This window comes from Stegodyphus dumicola, chromosome 4, assembly GCF_044657685.1.
Source record: "Stegodyphus dumicola isolate Sdum_Otavi_A_Nest chromosome 4, ASM4465768v1".
NCBI classification, from domain to species: Eukaryota; Metazoa; Arthropoda; class Arachnida; order Araneae; family Eresidae; genus Stegodyphus; species Stegodyphus dumicola.
This window is the reverse complement of record NC_140771.1, coordinates 40,409,804-40,436,483: the sequence shown is the minus strand read 5'-3', so window position 1 is coordinate 40,436,483 and position 26,680 is coordinate 40,409,804. Positions and strand designations below refer to the sequence as shown.

At 30.3% G+C, this 26,680-nt stretch overlaps 1 protein-coding gene across 11 annotated transcripts in view; it reads right to left on the bottom strand.

Annotated features, from left to right (window-relative positions):
- The window catches only part of LOC118186247 (uncharacterized), a 303,304-nt gene that overhangs the window by 18,694 nt on the left and 257,930 nt on the right, over window positions 1–26,680 (bottom strand). For 6 of the 11 annotated variants that reach the window (XM_085814744.1, XM_085814743.1, XM_085814746.1 and 3 more), the window contains 6 exons: window positions 23,023–23,154; window positions 19,503–19,715; window positions 18,606–18,743; window positions 11,842–12,086; window positions 8,976–9,125; window positions 1,209–1,364 (listed from right to left, as the gene is read on the bottom strand). In XM_085814744.1, the coding sequence (XP_085670870.1) occupies window positions 1,209–1,364; window positions 8,976–9,125; window positions 11,842–12,086; window positions 18,606–18,743; window positions 19,503–19,715; window positions 23,023–23,154 (1,034 nt within the window). Of the gene's footprint in view, window positions 1–1,208; window positions 1,365–8,975; window positions 9,126–11,841; window positions 12,087–18,605; window positions 18,744–19,502; window positions 19,716–23,022; window positions 23,155–26,680 lie in introns of those variants that run through there. The other 5 variants (XM_085814752.1, XM_085814751.1, XM_085814749.1 and 2 more) reach the window with 5 other exon arrangements.

Sequence of the window (26,680 nt, the reverse complement as noted above, 5' to 3'; positions counted from 1 at the left end):
TACACTAGTTAGCATACCATTCACAGTGGCTAGACTACTCTATTGCAATTACATCAGCAATATATCTACTGAGGTATGATATTTCAGGTGCAGTTTCAGGAATATACCTATTTCATACTGAGATTGTTTTGTGAAGAAATGGGTTAAAAATCCATCTCAGGGGACAAAATAAACCCATGCAGGAAACTTTGTTCTTTTCCCCCAGCAAGGCATCAAAAAGGTGTTTTAAAATTCAGCCTGTAAAAGATTTTCTTACACCTTTCCTAAAAAAAATTACTTTCATAAACTGGTCACAATGATTATAACAAACTGATATTCAAACTAAAATCCAACAAGCATAGGACTAAGTTCATATGACTACACTTCAGATGATTTTCAATAATTGAAACTATTCTTTAAACCAATTCTAAGGATACCAGTTAGATTGTATCATCTCCCGCAAATATTACTAACGCCTATAGGAATTTTTTTTTAAAATTCTACCAACACATTCTTAATGCAGATCCGTACTTATTTTTACAATTCATTACCATCAAATGCATGCTATAGAATATCACATACATATTTAAAATGAACTGTTCAAATTAGGAGTGCCAAATAATAGAAAATCACTATGATATTATGCCATCATATTTAAAACTCCAGCACAATCTTAACATTTTTAAGCTTACAAAGAAATGGTTTAGTTATTTAAAATATATTTTTACATTCCCTCACCCTGCCTGTAAATAAATTTTCTTGCCACTGAAGAGGCAACATTTCTATTTTTTCAAGACAAACAAATTCAGGGAGTTACAAAAATATATTCATCAAAATGTCAATGAAAATGCATGCTGAAAACCATGCAAATGGAATGTTGAAGCATTTTACAGTGTTGAATATTTTTGCATAAGTTGATAATTTTTGCATAAACAATATAACTGCATAAGCAATATAATTCTGCATAAGCAAGATAATTTTTGCATAAGCATTTTACAGTTGAATATATTTGCATCATCTTAACTTCGTAGTCACATTCAGCATTTATCCAGATGACTTGAATTCATTATTTTTAAAGTTCATTTATATCAAATATAATAAAATGCTATAAAAGTAAGGAAAAAGAACATTTTTTTAAAATTTCACATAACATAAAATGTAACATTAATAACAGGCGGCACACACAAAGCAATGGTAAAACACACATAACAGACATATGGAAAACTTACAAAGGTTTAGACTTCACTGGTATAGTGATTTCAGGTAGGATACAAATATCTTCCCCCATTTCATTATCACAGTTGGATTCTTGCAAAGAACAAGTTAAATTTGAGGTGTGTTTCTGGTCAATACATGATATACAAGAATTTGGAAAGCTCAGTTCACTGAAAAAAAATTATTTGCATCACTTAAAACCAATCACAGATGTTAAAACAAATTGAAATCTTGGGTTAAAATTGGGGGGGGGGAATAAATAAAATAAAAAAAAATAAATGAATAAATAAATATCTGAATTTGGCTATGTAATTAGAAAATTATTTTTGACCAAGTATAAATTTTTTTAAAGGAAGTTGTTCAACATAATTAAACAAATGGAACATAGTACATATTTTATTTTTGAGACTGAAAAATTTCTTTAACCCCTAATTTTTTCCCTCTTAATTTTTGACTACAAGAAAAGGAATAAAAAACCAGATCAATAAGTTATAAAATTAAACTGAGGAATCATAATACACATATTTAATTTTTTTATAAAAATTAATAGCAACTTTATTATTTGTCCATACAAATAATTAGTGAGCATACTAAACAGCTTTCAGGAAAGAGAACATTATACATCAGTTTTCTTTTATTTTCATTTTTTATTTAAGATTCAAGTGAATCGAATTTCAGTTAAAAGGTGGTTAGTATAGAATAACACATGAAAACAAAAATAAGCATCAAGAATCTTACAGAAAAAAAGAGAAACCATAAAATATACTTGTGAAACAATGTCATTTTTAAAAATTGAAATTTTCATTGTATTGTAAATTACAAATACTAGTAACTAAAAAATTTAGAATAACTATTATTAATTTTAAATTATATTCAGCCACTAAATTGCTTGAAATTCAGCCATACATTAAATTGCTTAAGATCAGAGAGACAATTTTTAAAACAAGTGCCATTTGAACTTTACATCAGATTTGACTTCAAGTTTAGGCAACATAAACAGCAGACTAATGTAGGTGTGTTGTGAACAGTACCAACCAAATTTTTACGAGTAACAATGTCTGTGCAGAGTGATGACAGTGGTGAAATGTTAAAATACTATATAATAGTATTAAATGTTCTTACAAAACCAATGCCTAAATCATTCGATGCTATATATGATGTAGAAATTAATTCTTTAAATAAAGGTTTTCTTAGATTTTAGCATTAAAATTTTACCAGTATTTGATAAGGCTTAAGTTTAGTTTTTGACTAACTAAACCTAATATTTTATTTCCATAATTAAGGATAATATTTTTTAAAATTGATTTTATATACTTTGTCACACACACATAAAAGGAAACGAACTACTACCACAAAACTTAATATGTATGTAGTGTATGAGGCAATAAACAAATGATTATAAATTCAGAACAAAATATAGTTTTATTAAGAAGTTATGGCATGAAAAAGGTTACAAATCAGTAAGTAGTATTTTGACCTCTGGCATATACAAACTGAAACAGAAGGTGTGCCATCGAATCAAGTAGGTCACCTATGAACCCCTGCAAAAGATCATGCCATAATCTTTGCAACTGGGCATTTAATTCACTAATATTTGAGACAGCTGCAATTGCCTTCCAAGTATGTTCCAAATGTGTTCTATTGGCGAGACATCTGATGTACATCATATCCTTGAAGACGTTGTTGACAGAGTTGTACAGTATGTGGGTGAGCATTGTCTTGCTGATGAATGGCACCTGGGTGACTTCATAGCATAGACACTACAACCAACATTAAAATGTCATCTACTCAATGCAAGCCATCATATTGTCTTGAAGGAAGACTAGAGGTGATTATGTGTCCCAATAAATTGCTCCCCACACTGTCACACCTTGTGTAATTGCTGTATGCCGTTCAACAACAAATGCCAGATCAGACCGCTGAGCTGATCGCCTCCACACACGTGTGCATTGGTCATCAGCACCAAGACTGAATCGGGATCCATCGCTGAAGATCACACGTCTTCAGTTGGTCACACTCCAGCTAACCCGAGTTTGGCAAAAATCCAATCAAGACTGTCTATTATAGCGGATCAGTGGTATGCGTCTTAACAGATGTCAGTAGCATATACGAGCAATGACCAGTCATCTCTGAATGGTTTCCCTTGATACCACCGGCTGCCTGGAAGGTGTGATGCTCATGTTTATTTGTATTCCTGGTATCCCTGACCTTCTGTGATGGTAGACTATTCCTCCGTGATCAATTTTCAGCAACACTGAGCAACTACCCTATTGCTCCAACTGAGGTGGTGGCCGATATGCCTGTTTGATCAACCTGCTTCTCTGAGACCTACAATATACCCCTTCTCAAAGTCTGACAACTGTTTGTACTGCTGGCTGGTTTACATCTCTGAGGCATCTGTGGAGTCAGAATCGGAGTTAGGCAAATTTTTTGGTAAAAGAAGTTGGAGCTGGAATCGTGAAAAACACGTCGACTCTGACTCCAGTTTTTGTTGGACAGTTTCAATTTGAAATTAAATTAAAGTAAATAGAAAAAAAAATTAATTACAAATTGAGTTATTTTTATTTATGGACTATATACATTAGTAATATTTAGTTATTTTCCATTTGATTGACATAATTATAAATAAATATAAGGGAGGAGGATGGATGTTATATTTGCCATTATTAATTAAACCGATTCCTTTAATTACTTCTTCAGCTGATAGATGGCATTATTGTAGCCTATGGCTTCAAGATGCAATAAATGCTACAAATCTCATTGGTACTGATGCTACAAATCTCAACAATCTGCTTGCTTAAATCTTGTTAAATTTAAGCAAGCAGCAATAGCAGCAAGGACTCCCAAAAGTGATGCCATTCTTAGGAGGCGAGTAAGAAAAGGAGTAATTATTTGATCAAGCAACACGATGGGGAAGTACGTATTTGATGACAAAGAGGTTGTAAAGAACTAAGAACTTTTTAGAAGTTGTAAATAACCCCAATGTTTCCCTAACAGAAAGACTGGAATGATCTTGCAGAATAGGAAACTCTTTTTCTACACCATATATACTTACAGCCACAAAAAAGCTACAATCTAAATAATTAACAGGAGGCTTGTTTCTGCAGAATGGCAAATGTGATGTTTGTTCTTTTTAAAATGAGATGACTTATTGCAGAAGGAATCATTTCCTCAATGAAGAAACGAGAAACTAGTTTGATAGACAGTGAGATCTTGCTGAGTTCAATATACATACATCCAAAACACTGAATTTTGTTAGGAACTTTCACTAAGAATGAAATTCTTCTCAGAACAACTGAAGTATTCAATTCAAGGCAGACTGTTCACATTGCAGCTGAGTCTCTATCATCCTCTTCCACTGAGAATTAGATTTTGAGAAATATTTGGATAATATTGAAAAGGTTAAGGTAAAGCGAATGAAAATAAGGAACGAAGAGACTTTAGATATAAAAATAAAAAAATATAAACAAGATTTCTAAACGACCCTTGAAGAAACATAGAAATATGATCACACTTGCAAAACACCTCTTTTAGGACTTATACAAATCTATCCTGAAAAGTTAAAAGAAGTAGCTCTAACATTAACAGCTCTTCCTCCTACTGAAGTTAGCGTGGAAAGAGTATTCTCAGCTCTGAAGTTTATCAAATTGGATCTATGGTCCTTTATTAAAGAAGATCTTGCCGAAGCTATCCCGTTTCCTAGAAATTACTAATGCCAGTTTTTCCATTTCATAATAATTGCTAATTAATATAAATAATCTGCTATGCCATCATTTTTTTTCTTGTAGCATGTATTACTTCTTTTATATTAAAAAACAAGCTGTAACACATGTGTATATGTTTACATATGAGGGAGTAAGAGTCTTTAAAATTCCAGGAGCCATAGTCGGAGTTGGTCATTTTCCTTACAGACTCCACAGCCCTAATGTATAGTCACAATACCATCCATCCAAGTTGACTAATTCATTTGAATAGGGCAGAAGCAGTTATGGTTTTAAACTCTCTCAGCTGAGCATCTCATATGCGCATAGTGCACTTAGCCTTGTCTCATTGGCTTTGAAATTTAAATCATTTGCATATCCCTTACCAGACTACATTCCTGCCAAGTTTTGTGATTGTGGCTTGGTTTCTTCTGGGTGCACATATTTTTCGTGACAGAGTGTATTTTCCCCATCTAGATGTATCTATACTTTTAATTTTACTTTGCATCCATGCTGCTATATCTTTTCAATGATAATTCAATGATATTTTGTTTTTGCATTATAATATGTATACACAAATAAATAATACGAAAAGATATATATATATTTTTTTTAATCAAAAGCATCAAATCATGCTTTGGTAAAAGCTACAGTGACAGAAATATACTGCAAGAATAAATTGTTCTTATATGTCAATTAATAGTTACATTTGAAAATATGTATGTCATATAATATATATCTAAAAATAATAATATGTATCATGCACCATATAATATATATCTAAATATGTATATCATACTTGAAAATGTGAAGATATCAGTGATTAAATTTTCTACCTGGTGTTGGCCAGGTGAGGAAGACAATGTTTACCTTTGAGGAAATTATTTTTAAATAAATAGACTCTACTGTGTGCTTTAAATGCATTTACTCTATTGCTTAAGTGCTTTGGTTTGCATTTTTAGCAATGTTTTGAAGTCATATGCACTGCTTTTGAAAGTATCAGAGTTTCAAAATTCTAACTGCAGTTAGGCTTAGCGGAGAGAGCAATGTTTACATTTAATCAAGTTTGAGTGAAACTGAATTTAATCATTGAGTTTTGCATTTGACGTTTTTTCCTTGAGAGTGTTTTCATTGTAATCTGCTCACTGGGCGAATTTTTGAAAATTAGCTAAAATTAACTCCAGACTTGAATTTTTGTGTTTTGAGTTACACTTCTCGTGAGCATTTAACATTATACTTTTGTATTTGTACATAAGACTTTGTGCAGTTGTCAATATTTTAATGATGTGTATGTGTTTCTGAAAGATTATGTGCTAGATTTTATTTGGAGAAATAATTTATTTTGCGATATAAGTATACATAAAATGGGTTCTAAAAACTATGAATTTTTCAAAAACTTATGCATGAGAATAGTATTACTAGTAATAAAAATGAAAGTGAGTTGAATGATGTAATAGTGTAAAAAGATAACTTAGAGATGAGTATCTTGGGAAAAAAAAACTGTTGGCGCTTCTGATTACTGTAGTTAAGGAAATTTATAATTTCATGCAGAGGATAGCAGATCTTAAAAAAGGTGTGTCAAGAACAATTTTGGAAGGAATGAATGCAGCACTTGATAAGATTTTACCGATATTGCAATGATGCATAGTGCAAATATGATTGAAAGTGATATTATTAAAAGTAGATATGATGAATTGAAGAATATTAGGAAAGATGTGGTTGAAATTAAAGATCTACTTAAAAATAAAGGGAATGGAAGAGATAATGTTAAAAATGTTGGAAAGGAAAAAAAAAATTTACAAAATTGAGGAAATGAAGTGACCTTGAAATGCACTGATATTGATGTTTTTGATGAGTAATCTTCTTGTTTACAACCAGAGGACGTGAATATCGCAGTTTTGAACCCTCATCATAAGAAAAATGGAGATTTTTTTTTAATAAAGGATAAGAATGCCACAAAGAAACTTCGTAAGGGGTCTGAAGAAAAGCAAAATTTGCGGAATATGAGTATATGTTAAGAGCAGAAACTTTATCCCATTTAGTATAATGTTTCTAATTTTATATAAAATGAAAAAATTGTGGAAAAGTTTAAACTGGATTGCGCCTGCTCCGGTGATTGTGTCCTATTTCTATTTTATATGAACAAAGATAGAGAAAATTGTACTAGTCTCAGAGTTTTCAGCATTAATGCAAAATGTCAGGTGAAAATCTTGAAGAGTAACAGGTTGACAGTTAGATGGAAATCTTACCCAGCCAGGCCTTTTCTTCAGCCCAAGAACTGCTTAAAATGCCTAAAATTTGGACACACTAAAAAATACTGTAGAAATAGAGTTAGCTCTGGAGAACATGAAAAAATATCACTGTATGGAAGAAAATCCATGATTTATTAGTTGTCAAATTTCAAATGAAACATTTCATACAGATTAAGATACTAATCATAATACAGATAGAAGAACTACAGAATGAGCTATAGAACTCTAGAATGATGTTCACAAAATACAAAAATAAGAAAAAAATATGGCCTAGAACAACTTAAAAATAAACAATAAATACTTAAAAAATTTCTTACAGAATAATTTTTTCATTATTTGAGAGATACTAATGAAATAAATAATATAAGAAAGAAAAAATAAATGTTAATTTTTGTATCATCTCTTCTGACATGTTATGGTTGCAATTTTTATGTGCTTAATGTTACAAATATTAAGTGCATTTTTGACTTGACATTTGCAATTCAACTAAGTGCCAAAGATTTCTGTTTGAGACGTACTAAAAAATATGTAAATAACAAACTGCTTTATTTAGCTGTTTTAGAGGATTCCATTTTCATCATGTATTTAATGACCTGGGATTTCTTTGTATAAATTCAAAATACTCTGTTGTTATAATTTGTCTTAAATCCTTAACTTTATTAAATTACATTGTGTTGCTCATAGCTTTGACTCAAAGACATTTGGCATTTTACTTTCCTAACAAACATATTTTTGTCATTATTTGTTTGTCAACATTATTTGTTTATATTTCAAAACTTATTTTTCTCCTTAATGTGGATCCTGAAAACACAATGAATTTATAATTTCATATGTTTGCATTTCTTTACTTTGAATCTAATCAATAAATTATCCTTTCTTCTAAGTACAGTAAGTCCTGCACATCAGAAGTAGTAGAACAGATCTTATCTAATACAATAATTCATTTAAAAAATGCATTAGTAATGGCAGCATCCCTCTTAAAAAAGCAAAAAGTCATAATGTCTGAATGAAAAATTGAATTGCTTGGTATAATTAATAATGATGTACTTCATGGGTACATTCAATCAGATATAACATGGTAAAACAAAGATCTATACTGTAACTATAAGTATAGTAATTATACCTATACTGTAACAATAATTTAATAATCAAATTCTTGGAGATTCTCAAATATTTCTCCTGTTACACAATTTCTCATTTCTCATGTCCAATGTTAGTAACATGTAAAATATCTACAGTGTTTTGTACCTAAAAAGAGAATGCAGATGAAGGTATATTTACAGACAGAATGATTCATGTAGTGAACAGATGACTTGAATATATTATCTTGATGAATGCATTGCAATAATAGATATATTTTCTCTTCGTTTTGATTTTCTCTTGGAAATGTTTTCTTCTTTCTAGTTTACTTTATTATAAGAATGCAACAGATAATGTATGTATGAACATGAATAATGTATATGTATATTCCTCTGAACTTTCATGTTACATTTATGGGTTTTGTTTAACAGCAGGTTAGTAAATGTTAATTTATGAGGAATCAGGTATTGTACACATATTTAAAACTGCATATAATGTTGATGCTTCTAAATCTAGTGTATGTCAAGGGTAACTACAACTGGATGTAAAATTAATAAACATAAGAACTATAACGTAACAATGATTCAACAATTTTAACCCAATTCTCGATGCATATTATTTACTAATATATTTTTTTCAGATAAAACTGCAAACAGCTGTGCTTATAAAAAACCTCTAAATTTTAATTCAATTTTACCTCTAAACATTCTAACAAAATACTTGCTTTAAATAGTACGTAAATGCGCACCTACTGTCTTTTTGAGGAGAAGTCTCCTTTTCATATGCAGACTGAGCCTGTGGATCTTTGTGAGTTTCCATTTCTTCTGTACCAAAAGCAGAATCAGATGACTCTGCTTTCAGTATAGAAGCAACATTTTCTTGAAGGTGCTTAGCTTGACTGAAAAGAAATGAAACTTAAGGGGCCATAAGCTTGTGTTATGTAAAATAAATAAATGAATAAAAATATTTGAATATAAAATAATAGTAGTTAAGAATTATTAAAAATATATTTTAAAAGAATGATTAAGTGGCATAATTTTTAATGATGGCACATTTAAAACTCAAAATTAAAATTCCAAACCAAAATTAAAATGCATTAAATATTTTTACTCAGAACTTTGAAAAGGATTACTAACATCATTCCATGACATGCCTTAATGACATGCTCTTAATTTTTTGAGAGAATAATTATAAATTTATAATTTGGAGAAAAAAATTATACTGTTTATCTGCAGATTCCCAATCTGACCAAACTGCACAGCCAGATTCCTTTCTTGGAATACATAAAAAATGCTCGAAGAACTGCACCTGTATGACCCACAGTTTTCGAGATAAATGCAAAAGAAACATCATATCCAGTGCAAGGAAAAAAAATTTAACTTGAGAATCCTTTATGATTCAGCTTGGATTCAAGAAAATTTAGGATTCTGCCTAAAATTTTTGAAGTAATTTAAGCACATGGAACTGTTTTGTTTTGCACTTTAATATGTTTTCAGTCATTAGAAGCTAAATTTATTTCATATTTTTTTGAATCATTGTTAATGATTTCAGGTTATTTATTCTTTCCATATAAAATGCTTAGCTTCAGGTTATCACAAATCTTTCAAAAAGAATATATATATATATATATATATATACATAAAATTAAAATAACATTTAACTGGGAACTGATGAATCACTGCGAACTTTGAAGCATCCAAAACATACTGCATATTATTAATCAGGACAGTACCCTTAGAAATTTTTTGAAAAGTCCTTCTATCATGGAAATCCCAATCCAAGAAAAAGAGTCCAGAAAAAAAGACTATCAGATCATATATTTAAATACTCTTTACATTTTAAACATTAATTAAATGGTCCCCAATTCATTCTAAAATATGTTAACCCTCTCTGCAGTATTTGCAAATTCTTAAAAAAATCTTGCCCCAATAATTAAGAAGCAAAGACTTAAAATTATATTGTCAATTTACTTTTACAATATTTAACTGCAAATTAACTTAGAACTCATTTATATGGAATATAAATTTATTGTACAATAAATGAAAACTACAAAAGTATTATATGTAAGTTTGTTGAAAATTTTCTACAAATAATTAATGAAATTAACATATGATCAAAACCAAATAGAACTCAGATTCCAAAAACATTTTGCTAATAATTTCAAAAACCATCAAATTGTGCATTGTGAAACAGCTTTGGCTATCCATTTTATAATTTTATAATTTCCATATGTTTGATTGTAATATTTAATTGAAATTGCAAAGGAATGCAAAATTTACATCACATACTGCATTAAAAATGATTGGCAATAATATTAGGCTGCTTAAATGAATGAAACATTGTCAACTAAATTTAGAAGCCGTTGTACTAAGATTAGAATGTTTCTTAGAATTCTCTTAATTGAAATATATTCTAGATTCCCTGCAATTTAAATTAAATATACTTTATTGTTACCACATGGACTAGTTTGATTTGTAATTGTCAACAATGAGTAGCAACATATTTTGTAAGTGGTGGTAAAGTTTTTCTCCTAGATGAAGAAAAGCTGGGAGTTCAATGGAAACAGTATTAATAAAAGTTTTTAATGTTGAAAAAACTGTATGTTGAAAATAATTTTCATTTACAGTGGTCAGTCATTACTGTGGTATTATATTATAATATTAGCTGATGTGTCTGACACAAAATATGCATTTTAGTAGTGGAGAGATAAAATTAGCTGCTCCCCCATGAATTAAGAAATAACTAAGCCTAAGCCATAAGGTTTTGCAATCGCAGCAGTTTTTTCAGAAACAGTTTTTCAAATTTGGATCCTAAGTTTATTTTTTTGATTGAAACCATCTTTGAAGAGATTGAAGTTACTGTTTCTATCCCGTAAAAACATTCAGAATGAATTTCAGAAGTTACTAGGTGTAACATGTAGAATTTAGTAACTTGTGAATAGCAACATGTAACATTTCTGATTTAGAGACTTGTGAATGGCAACATATAATAACATTTCTAATTTATAAACTAGTGAATTGCAACAGATTAGATGAATGTAAAAATTAGAAATAAATCAGCTTAGCAGTTTTGTATCAAGCAGTTTGTTTAGAATGTGTAGAGGCACTTTTTGCGAAATTAATCTTTCATGAATACTGATATTCATATTTCTCTCTGTTGGATTATAAGTTCTTGATTATCTTTAGTTTTAGTTTGGATTCTATTGTTTATGATGTTCAAAGTTTTAGCTCATATTATAATTAAAAATAAGTGTAACTGTCATTAGTTATTTGGGCATGATTCTTGCTATTTCTCAGCTGAAATAAAAATCTGAATACTGGTATGGCAACAAGTTCTATGTATAAAAAGGAGGGTAGGAAATATCAAAATTAATTTTTTTATTTAAAGAAAGCCTCATATAACTCACACTCTTCAAAGTATACTACTTTGCCTGTTTTGCAATGTAAAGATTGAGTCAGAAATACAAATTTTCTCATTTAGTCAGATGTATTGTCACATGAATTAATAAGAGAAAATTCTTATCTATGGAATTAATTTACAGTAAAGAAAAAAATCAAAAGAATACAGGTACATTATTTAATTTAGTGTAGATTTAGTCTAATTTAGAAACAAACCTTTCTTTTCCTTCATTTTTAGTCTCACTTATGTACTTGTGAGTTCGATTTCCGCAGGTAATTTGTGTAACACTATTTGACGAATGAGAAGACTGTGCAAGAGGTCCTACAGGAAGTGAGGAACGTCTACTTTTGGGAGATACAGATCCAGATGAAGGAGTAGTGCTTCCATTTGCAGCACTGCGAGGTGATTCATAATTGTTGTTCAATAAGCACACGGAACTTAACAGTCTTGTTCTGGCTTCCTAAAATAAAAAAAATTCTTTCATATTCATTCTTTTAAATGCTTTAATAGCTTTACAGTATGTTACACACAAATTATTATTTTAAATCATTTGTTAGAACTTTCAGAATGCAAACGACATATCAAGTAATCCACTAATCTGCTAAAAGAAAATCAACTGTGCTTCAAATTCTTAAAAACATTATGAAGCCCAGTTTCAGCAAAAGTGAAGATCATCCTGAAGAAAAAGATAAATTAGTTGTGAGTTATGCAGTAATGTTATTTTCTGATGAATATATTAAATTACTAGTGGATGAATACTTTGTAAGAACCACTTGCTTATCTTTTAAGTTACAACTGTGCATGTAAGAACTACACAGGAGAAGGGTTAAAAGTACCCTTTATTAAACTCTTTAAATTCACACTGCCTCGACTTGATGCTAACACACTACACCTCACTCGGGCAGAAACTTAAATCACAAAAACTAAAATAAAAATTCGAAGGTATTAACAAGTAGTAGAAATCATGCTACAGGGCTCAGAAAACTCCTGTTACAGTCAAAAGTCGTTAATTCGGACACCCATTTTCCGGAATGATCTATAATCCGGACCTCAAAGCTAAAAACTTTCTGCTCATGCGCCGCCTTGACACATGCGCACAGGCGTTTTACGCGTGTGCGTAAGACCTTTACGACTGCGCATATGCGTGTGTGCAAGCGCAGAATACGTTTTCGCCTGTGCGTTTAATGTATAACGGACGATATAAGCTAAAATTATCTATTTCAGTTAATGTTGATGACTTCCTTAATCTTCGAATTGGATCAGGCTTATTATTTTTTGCAGACTGTAAGAGCAATTTTATAAAAGTAAACTTGAACTTTCGATTATGTCAAATAGAATTTCCGATGCTGGAGCTCCCAAAGGATCTACAAAACGAAAGTATATTTCGATGTCCATCAAGCAAAAAGTGGAATTGCTGCAAAAAATGGATAAAGACATGAAGAAGGTGACAGAGAGGTTAGTGAAAACGAAAAAATTTCGATTGAAAAGTTAGTCGGTATTCTCGGCACAGCAATTATGGGACTTGAACAGCGAAACTTTGTAACTGAACAAGAAATTATGTCTGTTTATAGAATTAAAGAGAAAGTATTATCACATAAAATGAAGCAACTTAAACAACATACATTGAAAGAAATGTTTAATAAAGTAAACAAATAAATATTAAGCTTTTTTTTTTGTAAATTTTGATACCCTTTAGATCATAATTGTTCTTTATTTCATAAATTACGGTTTCATATTTTTAATTTTAGAATTTCTGCATGCCATCTTACGAGATTTAAACTGATGATCTATAATCCGGACTCGCCGAAGTCAAGCCGAGTCCGGATTAACGACTTTTGACTGTACTTAAAACAGCATTGAAATATAGTGGCAGCAGAGAAATAGCTGTTAGACCACATAAACCAGCAATAACTGTGGAAAGAAAAGCTCATGCTACAGAGATGACGGCGAATACTCAAAACTCTTTCACTTTCCTTCTAAAACTAGGTATTTAAATTTTTTTCTCTTGAGGGCAGAATTTGTATTTCTTCACGCGCAGTACCAAATTTAAATATTCTAGCATTGACAATTAGGGGAATGAAGGCTTATAGGAAAGAACATAAACTTAAAATAAATTGGTTATTTAAAATAAATATAAACCCTTACAACTTAATTTAAAAAACTTCAATTTCTTATTATAATAACTATGCTGTTTGATAATTTGATAGTCACATAAAATATATAACCGCTTTTCATCATAAAACCACTTTAGCATTATTAACATGTGAAAATTGTCAATAAATGTAACATGCAAAGATTTTTATTGATCTTTGCATGTTACATTTTTGCTTGATGGACATCGAAATATACTTTCGTTTTGTAGATCCTTTGGGAGCTCCAGCATCGGAAATTCTATTTGACATAATCGAAAGTTCAAGTTTACTTTTATAAAATTGCTCTTACAGTCTGCAAAAAATAATAAGCCTGATCCAATTCGAAGATTAAGGAAGTCATCAACAACGCAATCATCAACATTAACTGAAATAGATAATTTTAGCTTATATCGTCCGTTATACATTAAACGCACAGGCAAAAACGTATTCTGCGCTTGCACACACGCATATGCGCAGTCGTAAAGGTCTTACGCGCACGCGTAAAACGCCTGTGCGCATGTGTCAAGGCGGCGCATGAGCAGAAAGTTTTTAGCTTTGAGGTCCGGATTATAGATCATTGAAGTTAAAGAAAAACTAAGACTAGTTAAATTACTAGAATTAACTTAAAAAATTATAATATTAAAAAAATAATTTTAATAATGTCAGAGAATAATTCATATTTAAATAAACACAGAAAAAAATCAAATAAACAAAAATGAATTTTAAATATCATTAAAATGCGTTGTAATATGGAAGAAAATATTCCGAAGCATTCTTCCACAGAAGAATACTTTGTGCTTAATGTGTATAAACATAAACCTAAAATATAAGTAATACAAATTTAAAAGCATGACTAATAAAATGCACGACACTTTCCCATTTTTTAAAAAAATATTTTATATAAAAATTCTCAAATTATATGTTAGATTCCAAGTTTAATTCTTATTGAATTTTTATTATGGATAAACTTAATTTTCTTCAGTATACCAATAACATCATTTGTAAATTCTTTAATTTAAATTACATTAAAAAATTGAAATAAGTTTGACTCACAGGAATTTCAAAACTTTTTTCAGTAATATTTCTCTAATATGTTTTTACTTATAACAGAAATTTTCTCTGAAATTTGCAAAGATTTGCTGAACATAAAATAAGTGACTGAAGAAGTTAAAATAATTGAAACATTAAACATTGAAGTAACAAATTTTGCATACAGAATCGATTTTTAGTTAAGGAAAAAAATTTTTAAAAACTTAGAGATTGTATCAGTAAAAGTATGTTTTATAAATAGAATATAACTGAAAATAAACTACTTATTTTATTTTATGCTTTTAATATGAAAAAAAAAATGCACTTCCACAAACACAAGAGCACGTTATAATTTCTAAATAACTAATAACATGATAAACTACTCTTTTTTCTTTGTTTAAAACTTTCATAATCAACAATAAAATTATTAAAAACTAGCTGCTTAAAATAACATTATTAATTTGGAATATTAAATTATATACAATTCCATTTATGAATTTTTAAATTTTTATTACATTTTAAATTAATTTCAAACAACATTTTTCTTATCTCTTCATTTCAACATGCCTTCATATTGAATTTACTGTCTGTATTACTAGAGTAAGAAACACCCCCTCCTTTTTTTAATTAACCAGTGAATTTACTCAGTGTTAAAAATATAAAAGCTTCAGTTTACATCACACTTTTGTACAACAAATTCAAGTAATATAAAAGGCACAAAATATAACTTCTAAAATAAATATTAACTTTTAGTTCAAATTGAATGAAAAGAAATATTTAATATTCCTCTTTCTACTTAAAAATTATGGACACATTTTACTTCAGGTTAATTTTATTAGCAAGAAATTTACTTTTAACCTTTCATTAATTTCATGAAATTGCTGAATATAGAATAGGAGAAAAAGAAAGAAAACAGGGAAAAATTCCTGAGTACAGATCAACTATAATAGGTAATAAGTGAAAAAAATAAGTACAGGTTATAGATACACATAATCTAGAAATACATGAAAATGATATTTAAAATGATTTCTTCAGAAATGACTTGATTTTATCATCTCTAATTTAATAAATAATTTACAAATTAGCATAAAACAAAACTCTTTACGAAAGTAATTAACCCACATACTTGCGCCATTTAATCACCGAGTATTTTACTCAACGATTTCCAGGCATGCTAGCATGTAAATACAAAATAATTCTCGATCAAAACAGGTATTCAGTTAAGTAAGATAAAATAACTTTCATTCAGACCAAAATAAAACATGGGATAAAAACAAATAATTTATCAAATACATATAAAAATAATGTTATGAAGGAAGCTTATAGTAAGCAAAATAAATGGTGGTGGTGGTGGTGATAAAATAAATTTAATTTTATAGTATTTACTATTAAATTTATTATCAAATAAAATTTTATAGTACTTATTATTATTTTTAAACTATTTATTATTAAATTTTTAGACCATTTAATGGATAACTCAACTGAGTTTTGAGGTTACAGAATTCAGTTTGAAGTTTGAAACACAGTTAGATAAGTATAATCCTATTTATAATCTAGTTTTTGTTGACATCTAGTGTTGAGTATAACAGTTTTGTTTCCTTCATTTAAAAAGTACAGAATTTACATTTTTATTTTTAATGTTAGGGTTCCAAGACATCTGAGGACCTATCTAGACAGATGATATCCACATATAATTTTGTATCATATATTAACCAAATTTTAACAAACATTTTGGTCAACTCCAAGTGTAATTTGCCATATCAAAAATAAATGTATATGTACAGATAGTCTGCATATTCTAGCATATATGAAATAATTAAAAATCATATGTCAAGAAGACACTACACTGTTTTTTGTCATAGTTTTTGATTTAAATTCAACTTTAACTAAATGAGCATGCCAGAACAATTTTAGAAGATAAAATTGGTATGACAAATGAACTATTTAAATACTGAAACTCAAAATGATGTATATATGCAACATCTGTATTACCTTTTTTCAAATATAAAAATAGCAAAAAAAGTACTAAAATAAAAATAATGTTCATTGAAATTAATTTTGTGAATTAAAATATTAATTGTCCCTTTTCCAGACTGTGAAGTATCACAAAAGTTTTACTTAATTATTTATTTCTGAAATCACTTTTCAGTGTAATTGTACCTTTATATATGTTATTAAGAGTGAAATTTTAGTTTAGATCATTGCTTATACATATTATAAATTAAAGGATTAAAATTTTGAATATTTGTATGTAAATAAAAAGTTATAGTTAGCTGCTTATTTAAATGAAATCCGCTATGCTATTTTGAATAGGCAATTACGTTATTTTATAATTTTAGTCAACTATTGATAATGAAGCACTGATGTATTTGTAGCAGCTGATTCAAATGAAATAATTTTTTTCTTATAAACATTGTCCTAATATTTAAGTTCATAAAAACTACACAAAATCTAGTTATTTTATACAACTCTATTTCATTCTACTCATAGTTATTTTATATAACATATTCAGTTATTCAGTCAACATATTAGTAGAAACATCTGCTATTGCACATGTCAGGGATTCTCAACCAGTGGGGGTGGATGTGGTCAGCCTTTTTACTCACCTGTTATTATTTTTATGAATATAAAAATTGCTTTTATTAGGGATTTTGTATTTATTAACATTTTCTACTTTTTCTTGTTTAATTCATAAAATACATTAAAAATAATCTAAATCTGAACACATGTTTATATATTTTCAAGTTTTGGAATGGGAGGAGGAAATGATTGTCTAGCAATGGTGAAAGGTTGAGAAACCCTGCTATAGAGGGTATTAATCCAATGAAAAATTCATATTCAGCTATAGGTCATTCCAGGCCGTTCCATCTCTCTCCCATTTGAAATTGTAACATGTACTATCATCCTCAAACAGTACTTATTTTTCTACCTCATCTGAGACTGCTGTTCAAGACAGCCTTCATTTGTGCATTTTCCACAAAGTGAAACACACTAAACAGTAATGAAGTGGGGTAAAAAACAACTAAGGTATTCAACTATCCATGCAGCTGTTATTACCATAGTTACTAGATAATCTGGAAAGATGGAAATGTCTTTGAAGTGCCTATTCTAATAGAAGAAAGTTCTAGAAATGACACAGTATAGTTCCAGAGGGTTAGCTAGTTGCAGATTTCATTATTAATTATCACATTCCTTTACTCACAGTAAAAGGTATATGAAGGACATTTAACAACCCATTTGAAGACAGATCATTTATCGAGCCATGAGAAGAGTACTTGCTGACTAGAATAATTCAAAGATTTGTGAAAACCATATATTTTGTTAAGACCATACTCACATTTCATATCATAAAGTAGTATCATTCTTGTTGCTTGCACTTCTGACATACAATTGGAAAACATAAAAGTCAAGAGCCTGTGTTAAAATTAGAGTTAATATTAAAAACATTACAGCTGCAAAATGGATTTTGAATTAAAACAAAATGCACTGCATAATTATGCATAACGTCATTACTTGCCATCCCCAGACATTTGCAAATGGTGAAATAAAAACTTTCAAATGTTTTCAAATGAAGTGAAATGCCTGATCAGAAATAAACTGTTGTCATCATAAGAAACAAAACACCATTTGTGGATGCTTTCAGTCAAAGCAATATTTCATTAGCATCTAATTTCTACTGTTAAATGAACAAAATTTTATTAATTTATAAGCGGTAGACTAATAAGACAAAGATTTTTGTTTACATATGAGTATGCTGCACAGAAAAGAATATAAACAATGTCAAGGAATGAGTGAAGATAGATTAGTCAGTTCTATACCAGTTTTTGCCTTACGATACTCATGTTCACACCCGATGAAGACAAATGGCCAGCGCTGTTTTCACGACTAATTACTTTATGAGTGTCAGAGTGAGGAGGACGGATGAATGTTCCCAAACTTCCATGTCTCAAGAATTCCTGCCAACAAACATTACATTAAAATACATTTGAAATATATAATTACAGTATAGATATGTAAAACATTGTTTATATTTTTGGATGTAAAAATAATAACAGCAACTCAAAAACACATCATTTTATAAGGTGCAAGAAGATATTATCATCAAATAATTTCATGATTTGGAATTTAATATCAATATGAATGCATTTTCTAAGCTCAAGTTACATGAAAATAAATAAATAATTGTTTATTCAATATTAAGAGCACATATTCAATTTAATTTTAAATCAGTGGGAAATGAATTTTTAATCTTTTTCAAAAGATAACAAAAAGGAATAATAATATATTTTTGTAACTTTTTGGCACTTAATCATTTCTACATAGTTTAATTGTTAAAATAAGAAAAATATAAACTCACTTAAAATTGACAGGCGACATGAAAGCTCAGAAACATATGTTAGTTCAGAAATACGAAAAGATAAAAACCATCACCGCAAGGAGTTAGAAAACAAATGTATTTATCACCACCACCATTTTTGTTTTGTTTCTAAAACCTAACATACAAAATAAGATAATATACAGCATAAACAAAGACACAGTTATGAGATTTGTGGATATGGGTTTATAGAGATTCAGGAAAAATTAATAAAATATTTAGAAGAATTTTAGTAATAGATAAGAACTATTTAGTAGGGATAAGAATTTAGTAAATAGGAAATCTAAAACATAAAAAGACATATTACAACTTAACTAGAACAGGATTTTTCTATACTAACAGGCTTTGATGAGCTAGACAAAGAGTGTGATCTCGGTGGAAGTGACCGTTTGGAATCATCTCCATCAAGGGACCCTTTTTCATCAGGAAGGAGGTTATTCTCTGCCAGCAGACGTCGATATTCTTCCAGTTCAATATGTTCTTTGTCATACAAGAGTTTCAGATGTTCAACATAATTTAACATAGTTTCAAATGCACAATTCAATCGTTGTTCCTAGAATAAAACTGATCTAAGGAAAAGCACATTTTTCTGTTCACATTAAATCTAAATAGCCATTTACATTTTAAATTAAAGGCGGTTAAAATAAAAAAATACACTTAATTCCTATTATGGAAATTATTTCTCTAAGATAACCACCCATGAAAGTGATCAATATTTCTTAAATCATATACAAGCATCATCTCTCTCTAACATGACAACCTCCACAAAAAAGAGAAATTATTTGGAACTATGTGTGGCCAGTTTAGAGAGGATTTACTGTAACAATCACTTAATAATTGAAATCTCTCAAATTTTATTACTTAAGGTAAATAATGCATCATTTCAAATCTGTAGTACACACAATATGTACAACTAATTTATTATATCGTCCTTAAATTAAATGGAATAATTGAATCTCATTAAAATCTTATCTAAATTAATACTGTTTAGACTTCTTTGGAGGAATTAACATTTCACTGAAATTATGTTTATGAGAAAGAGGGAATTATTTTTGGACAGCTTAAATAATATTCTGATAAATGAGAATTTTAAAGAGTACATTACAAAAAGGTCCATCAAGAATTAACATACAATTCTCTGTAGCTTAGTAATGGCAAGCATCAGAGAATTAAAATTTCATAGGTGCAAGCACTGGTCCTTTGAAAATGCAATTCAATATATGATCCATTAGCTTTACTGCTTACTGCATAGCTTTGTACCCATAACAGAATGCATGTCTGTTCCATTTCCTGCTTTTGTTCACAGGAACGAAATGAAACAGCTAAGTTTCATCACACATGATGAATATATAAAAGCATTCTAGACAATTTTCATAGAAAGTTTAGAGAAGATCACACACATTCATTCTGATTTAAATCATCTTCCACAACCCATGTAACCCAACAAGCAGCTTATCAACAGACATGTAACACAGTCAGCACAGATTTTTCCATATCCCAATCTTTGGATTATAGAACACAGAACTTTGAATTATGAAACACAGATCTTTTCGCCATATCTGGGTGCTCCATGATTTATTTCACCATGATCATGTCTATGGTGATACATCTGTCATTTTGGATGCATTCCTCAATGACTGATGCATTTTCATCAGTTGTGATGAGTTAATGGTCTATCTCACCATGGCTAATACTAGATGCTATCACTACACCATGGCTAATACTGGATTCATCTACCACACCAAAATCTCTGAAGCTATCAACACACATTACTTCAAGTCATTATGTTGCCCCCAGCACTGGTAATAGCTTACTCTGAATCAATGGAGTTATCCTGGGATTTGTAGAAGAATTTGATCACTACAAGATGTGCATAGTGTGCCACACTGATCATCCACGGTGATTTACTTGCACCAAACAAGGAATAAAAATTAAGAACAGGTTAGGTGGCTAAAGGCAAATGTTTCTACCTATAAAATTTCATTTATCTAGTCTTTTAATTAGCTACAGTCGGTTGTGCATTATTTTTTGACAGACTTTTGCATACCTACCAGCACTATCATGAAAATGCATTTACATCTTTATAATACAACTATATGTTTAATATATTTTATCAAATGTTAATAGCAGAGCTTATTTTCTAAAATTAAATGCATTAGAAGCTTAAGGAAAGACTATCAGAAAAGGTAAATAAATACAAATAAATAAAATAATTAATAAATAATTAAAATTAAGTAAAGTGATAAATTCAATTCAATTGATAACAAATAGTTAAAATACTAGAGTTCATCTTATTTGGGATCCCAGCTAACTTACACACTAAAATACTAAGAAGTACTGGGCTCTGGCTGAAATAAAATCTTGGGCATTTCTAAAATCTGTTTCAAATATTACGAATTTTGTTTTAAAAATTATAAAGTGTCTTCTTCAAATCATGAAATTAAAAACAGTCATATATAATATTCTTTCTGTTTCTAAATTTTAAATCATAATTGTACAAAACATAATTAAGTTCTTTATTTGTATACATTATTTCATTTCAAAATAAAAAAATTATAAGAGTTTTACAGACACACATACAAATTCAGAATAAAAGTGACTAATAATCATTTTGTTGTAAAGTTATATGAAATAAATTATGTAAATGTGTGTATCATTTTATTACAATACATTTTTAAAAGGTCAGCTTTTTTAAAATAGTGCAATAAATGTAACACACAATTACGTAATTTTTACTGTATTTATACATTAAGAAGAGATATAATTTCTTAAATTGTGAAAAAGTGTTTGTTTATGAAAGTAAGGAATAGGACTGACACAATTTAATATAAATTTTGCATCAAACTATTATTTTATATACAGTCAAAAGTCTTTAATCCGGACTCGTCGGGACTTCGGCGATTCCGGGTTATCAGTTTTTTCGGATTATAAATCATCAGTTTAAATCTGGTAAAATGGCATGCAGAAATTATAAAATTAAAAATATGAAACTGTACTTTATGAAATAAAGAGCAATTATGATCTAAAGGTTATCAAAATTTACGAAAAAAAGCTTAATATTTAGTTGTTTACTTTATTAAACATTTCTTTCAACGCGCGCATGCGTAAAGCATACATTACGCATAGACGAAATTAGAAAATTGCAACCAAAAAAACTGTTTGATTTGTATTCGTGATATTTATAACGACGAGGAATTTGATTTAAATCATATCAAAGACCTAGTACATCGAGATGAAATACTACATTTAGTAAGGAATTATAAGCCGAATAAAATAAAAACATCTGCCCTGAAGATAAGGATAGTGCTGACAGATCAACTTCCAGTTCATTGCATGCCGCGATGTCCCCCCCCCCCCCCGCGCAGAGCAGCGTGAAATTGATAAACAGATTTTTTGGAATGGTTAGAGAAACAAAGGATATGCCTTTATCAATTTTTTGCAGCAATTCCACTTTTTGTTTGATGGACATCGAAACATGCTTTCGCTTTGTAGATTCTTTAGCTCCAGAATTGGAAATTCTTTTTTACATAATCGAAAGTTCAAGCTTACTTTTATAAAATTGCTCTAACAGTCTGCAAAAAGTAATAAGCCGGATCCAATTAGAAGATTAAGGAACAACACAATCTGCAACATTAACTGAAATAGATAATTAGATAATTAGATAATTTTAGCTTAGCTTATACCATCTGTTATACATTAAACGCGCATGCGTAAATGCGCATGCGCAAAGGTTTTATGCGTTTACGCATACGCAGAAAGTTTGTAGCTTTGAGGTCCGGATTATAGATCATTCCGGATTAAAGACTTTTGACTGTAGATATTTTTCATATTAACCGTACAAGTAATAGAATAATATTTACTTGTTGGACAGCTCCATAAGTCTCGGCCCGACTAGACATCCTCATTGTGGCTTGTTGAACAATATCTACATGCTGCTGGGTTTTTGTTATAACTTCTCGCATATCTGACTCTGTGCATAGTTGGTTCAAAGCCTAATATGTACAAGTGAAAGTTATTATAAACAGGAAAATACTAAGAAAATTTGTAGTATTCTTGTAGGGTGCAAAATATACATTAAAATTGACGCATAATTTTACATGGAATGACTAAATTAGTTTTTAATTTGATTATTAGATTAATTTAAATTTCTTTTTTTAAATACATATATATATCAAATGGCACATCCATAGGTATTTTACTGTATTTTTTGCCATTACTAGTTTCCAACACTGAGTATTTTACTATGTTTTTTTTCCTTTCTCGTGTAGCATATTTCTCACCCTTCAATGACATTGTTTTTTAAAAACGTGTTGAACTTTTTCGGGCCACAGCTCCTGGTAACTTTTAGGCGAGCTTACTACTATTTCTAATTTACTTATTTTGCAGCATATTGCGCAAAATGTTATCTAGACCAATTGGTCATACAATATTTTACTAACTACCTTGCTTGTTATATATATATATATATATATATATATATATATGATATTGTAGATTAGTTCGAGAATTAAATATTTTACATGTTTGCATATTTTTAAATTATTTTGGCTTTTTTCCTTTTTTTAGAATTTAAATTTGCTTTTTTACTTTTATACGTATTTGTTAAGAATTTAAATTTGTTTAAATATATATATAGGTCAAATACTAACTTTAATTTACAAGAGTCTCTATTTTAACTGTCTATTTCAATTTGGTTGCTTCCCTCTTCTGTCCTAAACACAGTAACAGTTTATAAGTTGTTTTGGTTTATTTAATTAATTAAGTTGTAGGGTTTATATTTATTTTAACTAACATTTATTTTAAGTTTAAACTATCTTTCCTGTCAAGCCTTACTTTCCCGTGGAATTGCCAATGCCAGAGTATGTAAATTTTAGTAGAATGCGCAAGGATTCAAATTGTCAGCGGAAGTAATCTGAGTTAAATAGAAGGGAAACGAGTTCGAAAGTGTGCTTTCTTGCTTCACGAGCGTGGAGGTGGCTAGTTAGAAATTTAAGAACCACGCGTTTCAGCCTGTGTGCTTGCCTCGACAGTTTGGTAATCTTTCAACGTAATATTCAGAAGTTTGCTGAATTATCAGCGGTATTTTAGAACACGGTGAGGTTAGTTACGTTTAGAGAGCCTCGTAGTTAGTCACTTGTTACTATTCTTTTCTTGGTTTCTCATTTTTATTTTACCGCTGGGTCGGCGTAGTTTGTGAGCGTCAAGAGCACACATTTGTAATTTTGAATAAAAAGGGATTTAAACCCTTCTCAAGACTTTGTCTACTTTCCAGTTCTTAGCAGTCACCACTATTGTTGCGTGCAGGTTGGAAGCGCACAACATTACAAAGTAAAGCAAAATTTATTAAGTAAAGCATGCTACACCTCTCTAAGGGGATTAATATCTTCGTGGAAAGTTTTCTGAGGGAAACTGGTTCATACCCATGTTACATATGGGGGACAACCATGAAAAAAACTCATGCAGTCAGCCCGTTTGCCTGGAATTGAACCCAGGTTGAACTACCAATATTCAATGACTTTACAGCTTGACTGTTGGTGAGCCTAGTAACTGCTTAGAATAGCTTGCTCTAAACTTCGTCACTTCAAAATTAATCCGTACAATTTGATTGTTGCATAACATTCATGATGCAGATGCTTACAATAATACTTCAGCTAATGATGATGATTTCAAATCCGGGAATCAAAACTTATCATTAGCAAATGGGGACAGATCCGACTGAAATTTAATTATTTTGCTCCAAATTTTAACTTAAAGGCATCGAATTCCTGCTTTTGTTTGCTGTCACGGAAATATGTTGCGACTTAATTTTCTATCATCAATTGTATCAAAATAACAGTGTATAAAAGGGACAAATGCGATCGAATTTCTTCCACTGTACTTCAAAATTCAAGTTAAGAATGTGCTTTTCAAGAAATAAGATACGTTCAATCAGGCTCTAATATAAAAAATATGAAAGTAAAAATTATCCTTCTTTACATCTTGCGCTCACAAATCATTATGGGAATATCCATTTACAGTTATTAAAGCCTGAAAAAAGCATGTCTGCGATGTTATCATCATGCGATGATTTGTAGATACTTTATTTTTTACCACGATACTTTCGACGACGATGTTTTTAAACTGCGAAGTTTTTGAACCGCTTTATTTTCGACGACGATGTTTTGTACCATGATGTTTTAGAACTGCGATGTTTTGTAGCACGACATTTTCGCCTTGCGTTGTTTTCTCCGCGACGTTTTCGTCCGCGATGTTTTTGCCGCAATGTTATCGGCGGACACCCAAAGAGATGCCACCCCAAACACAGACACTGCCCCTTCCGTATGCATCTCTTCCACGGATGTTTGACGGATGATAACGGTTTCTAGGTTCACTCCATATCAAATAACGCCTACTATAGCTTTCTAGACTAAACCTGGACTCATCCGTCAAGAGAACCGCCCTTCATTGATCAGGCGTCCAGTGGACATGTTGTCGTGCCCACTGAAAACGGTCCCTCCTATGGCGTGACGTGAGCGGCACACAAATGGCTTGTCGCCTCGCACACAGACCACCTTCGTGAAGCATTTCTAACGCACAGTTGACTTTGACCCGAACCTTCCGGTGGCTGCAGCAAGGGAGGATCTAAGAAGAGTCGGAGTAGGGGTTCTATTCTTGCGTGCACATAGTGTCAAATATCGGCGCTCGTTGTAGCAGTTGGCCGTCCTTGGCTGAACCTTCTAGATGCCGAATCTGTGGTTTGAAATTGCCTCCAAAGTCTATGAACCACAGAAGGACTCACATTTAGCCATCTGGCCACTTCTGTTTGACTTTGTCCTGCTCTCAATGCTCTCCATCGCAGTTCTGCAGGCAAATGATGCCTGGAGGTCATTGTTACGAATTGGGTATCTCAGATTTCTGATGTCACTATCACAATGAAATATGTGGGCTTGCTCTCAAACACGGACTTTTATGCTCCTCGCAGATGACGTATTCCGAAAGCAGCGTCACTAATTTGCATACAGCAGCTTTACTCAGCTATTCTTACTTGGCAACATATTCGAATTTTACACGGTTTGGCTTATTTTTGAGGAAGTTATCGCTATTTTTTGATTTTTCCTTAATTTATGATAACCAATTTAATTACCTCTAGTTATTACAGATTATACATTTATGCTAAATTACTGCATTTTTAAGAAAAAAGTAAAACATTAATTTCTTAAAAAACGATGCTTAATAGGAGAGTTTGGAAACCAGATTTGAAATCAACTCGAATTTCAGTATTTAAATGTGGCAAATATGTCAAATACTGCTGCCTGGTGTTATGCATTAAAATATATTTCTTAAATTCAATTATAGCATATGTCTTAATAGCAGGATAACAGATTAAAATTAGAGATGGAATATTCGAATTCTCGAACCCATGTATCTTCGGAATTCCGATTATTCGGTAACTTGAATACCTTCCCATTTTTTCTGTCATTCAAATCTTTCGAAACCCGACCCAAAAAATCCATTGTTTTAAGCCAAAAATTTGGAAAG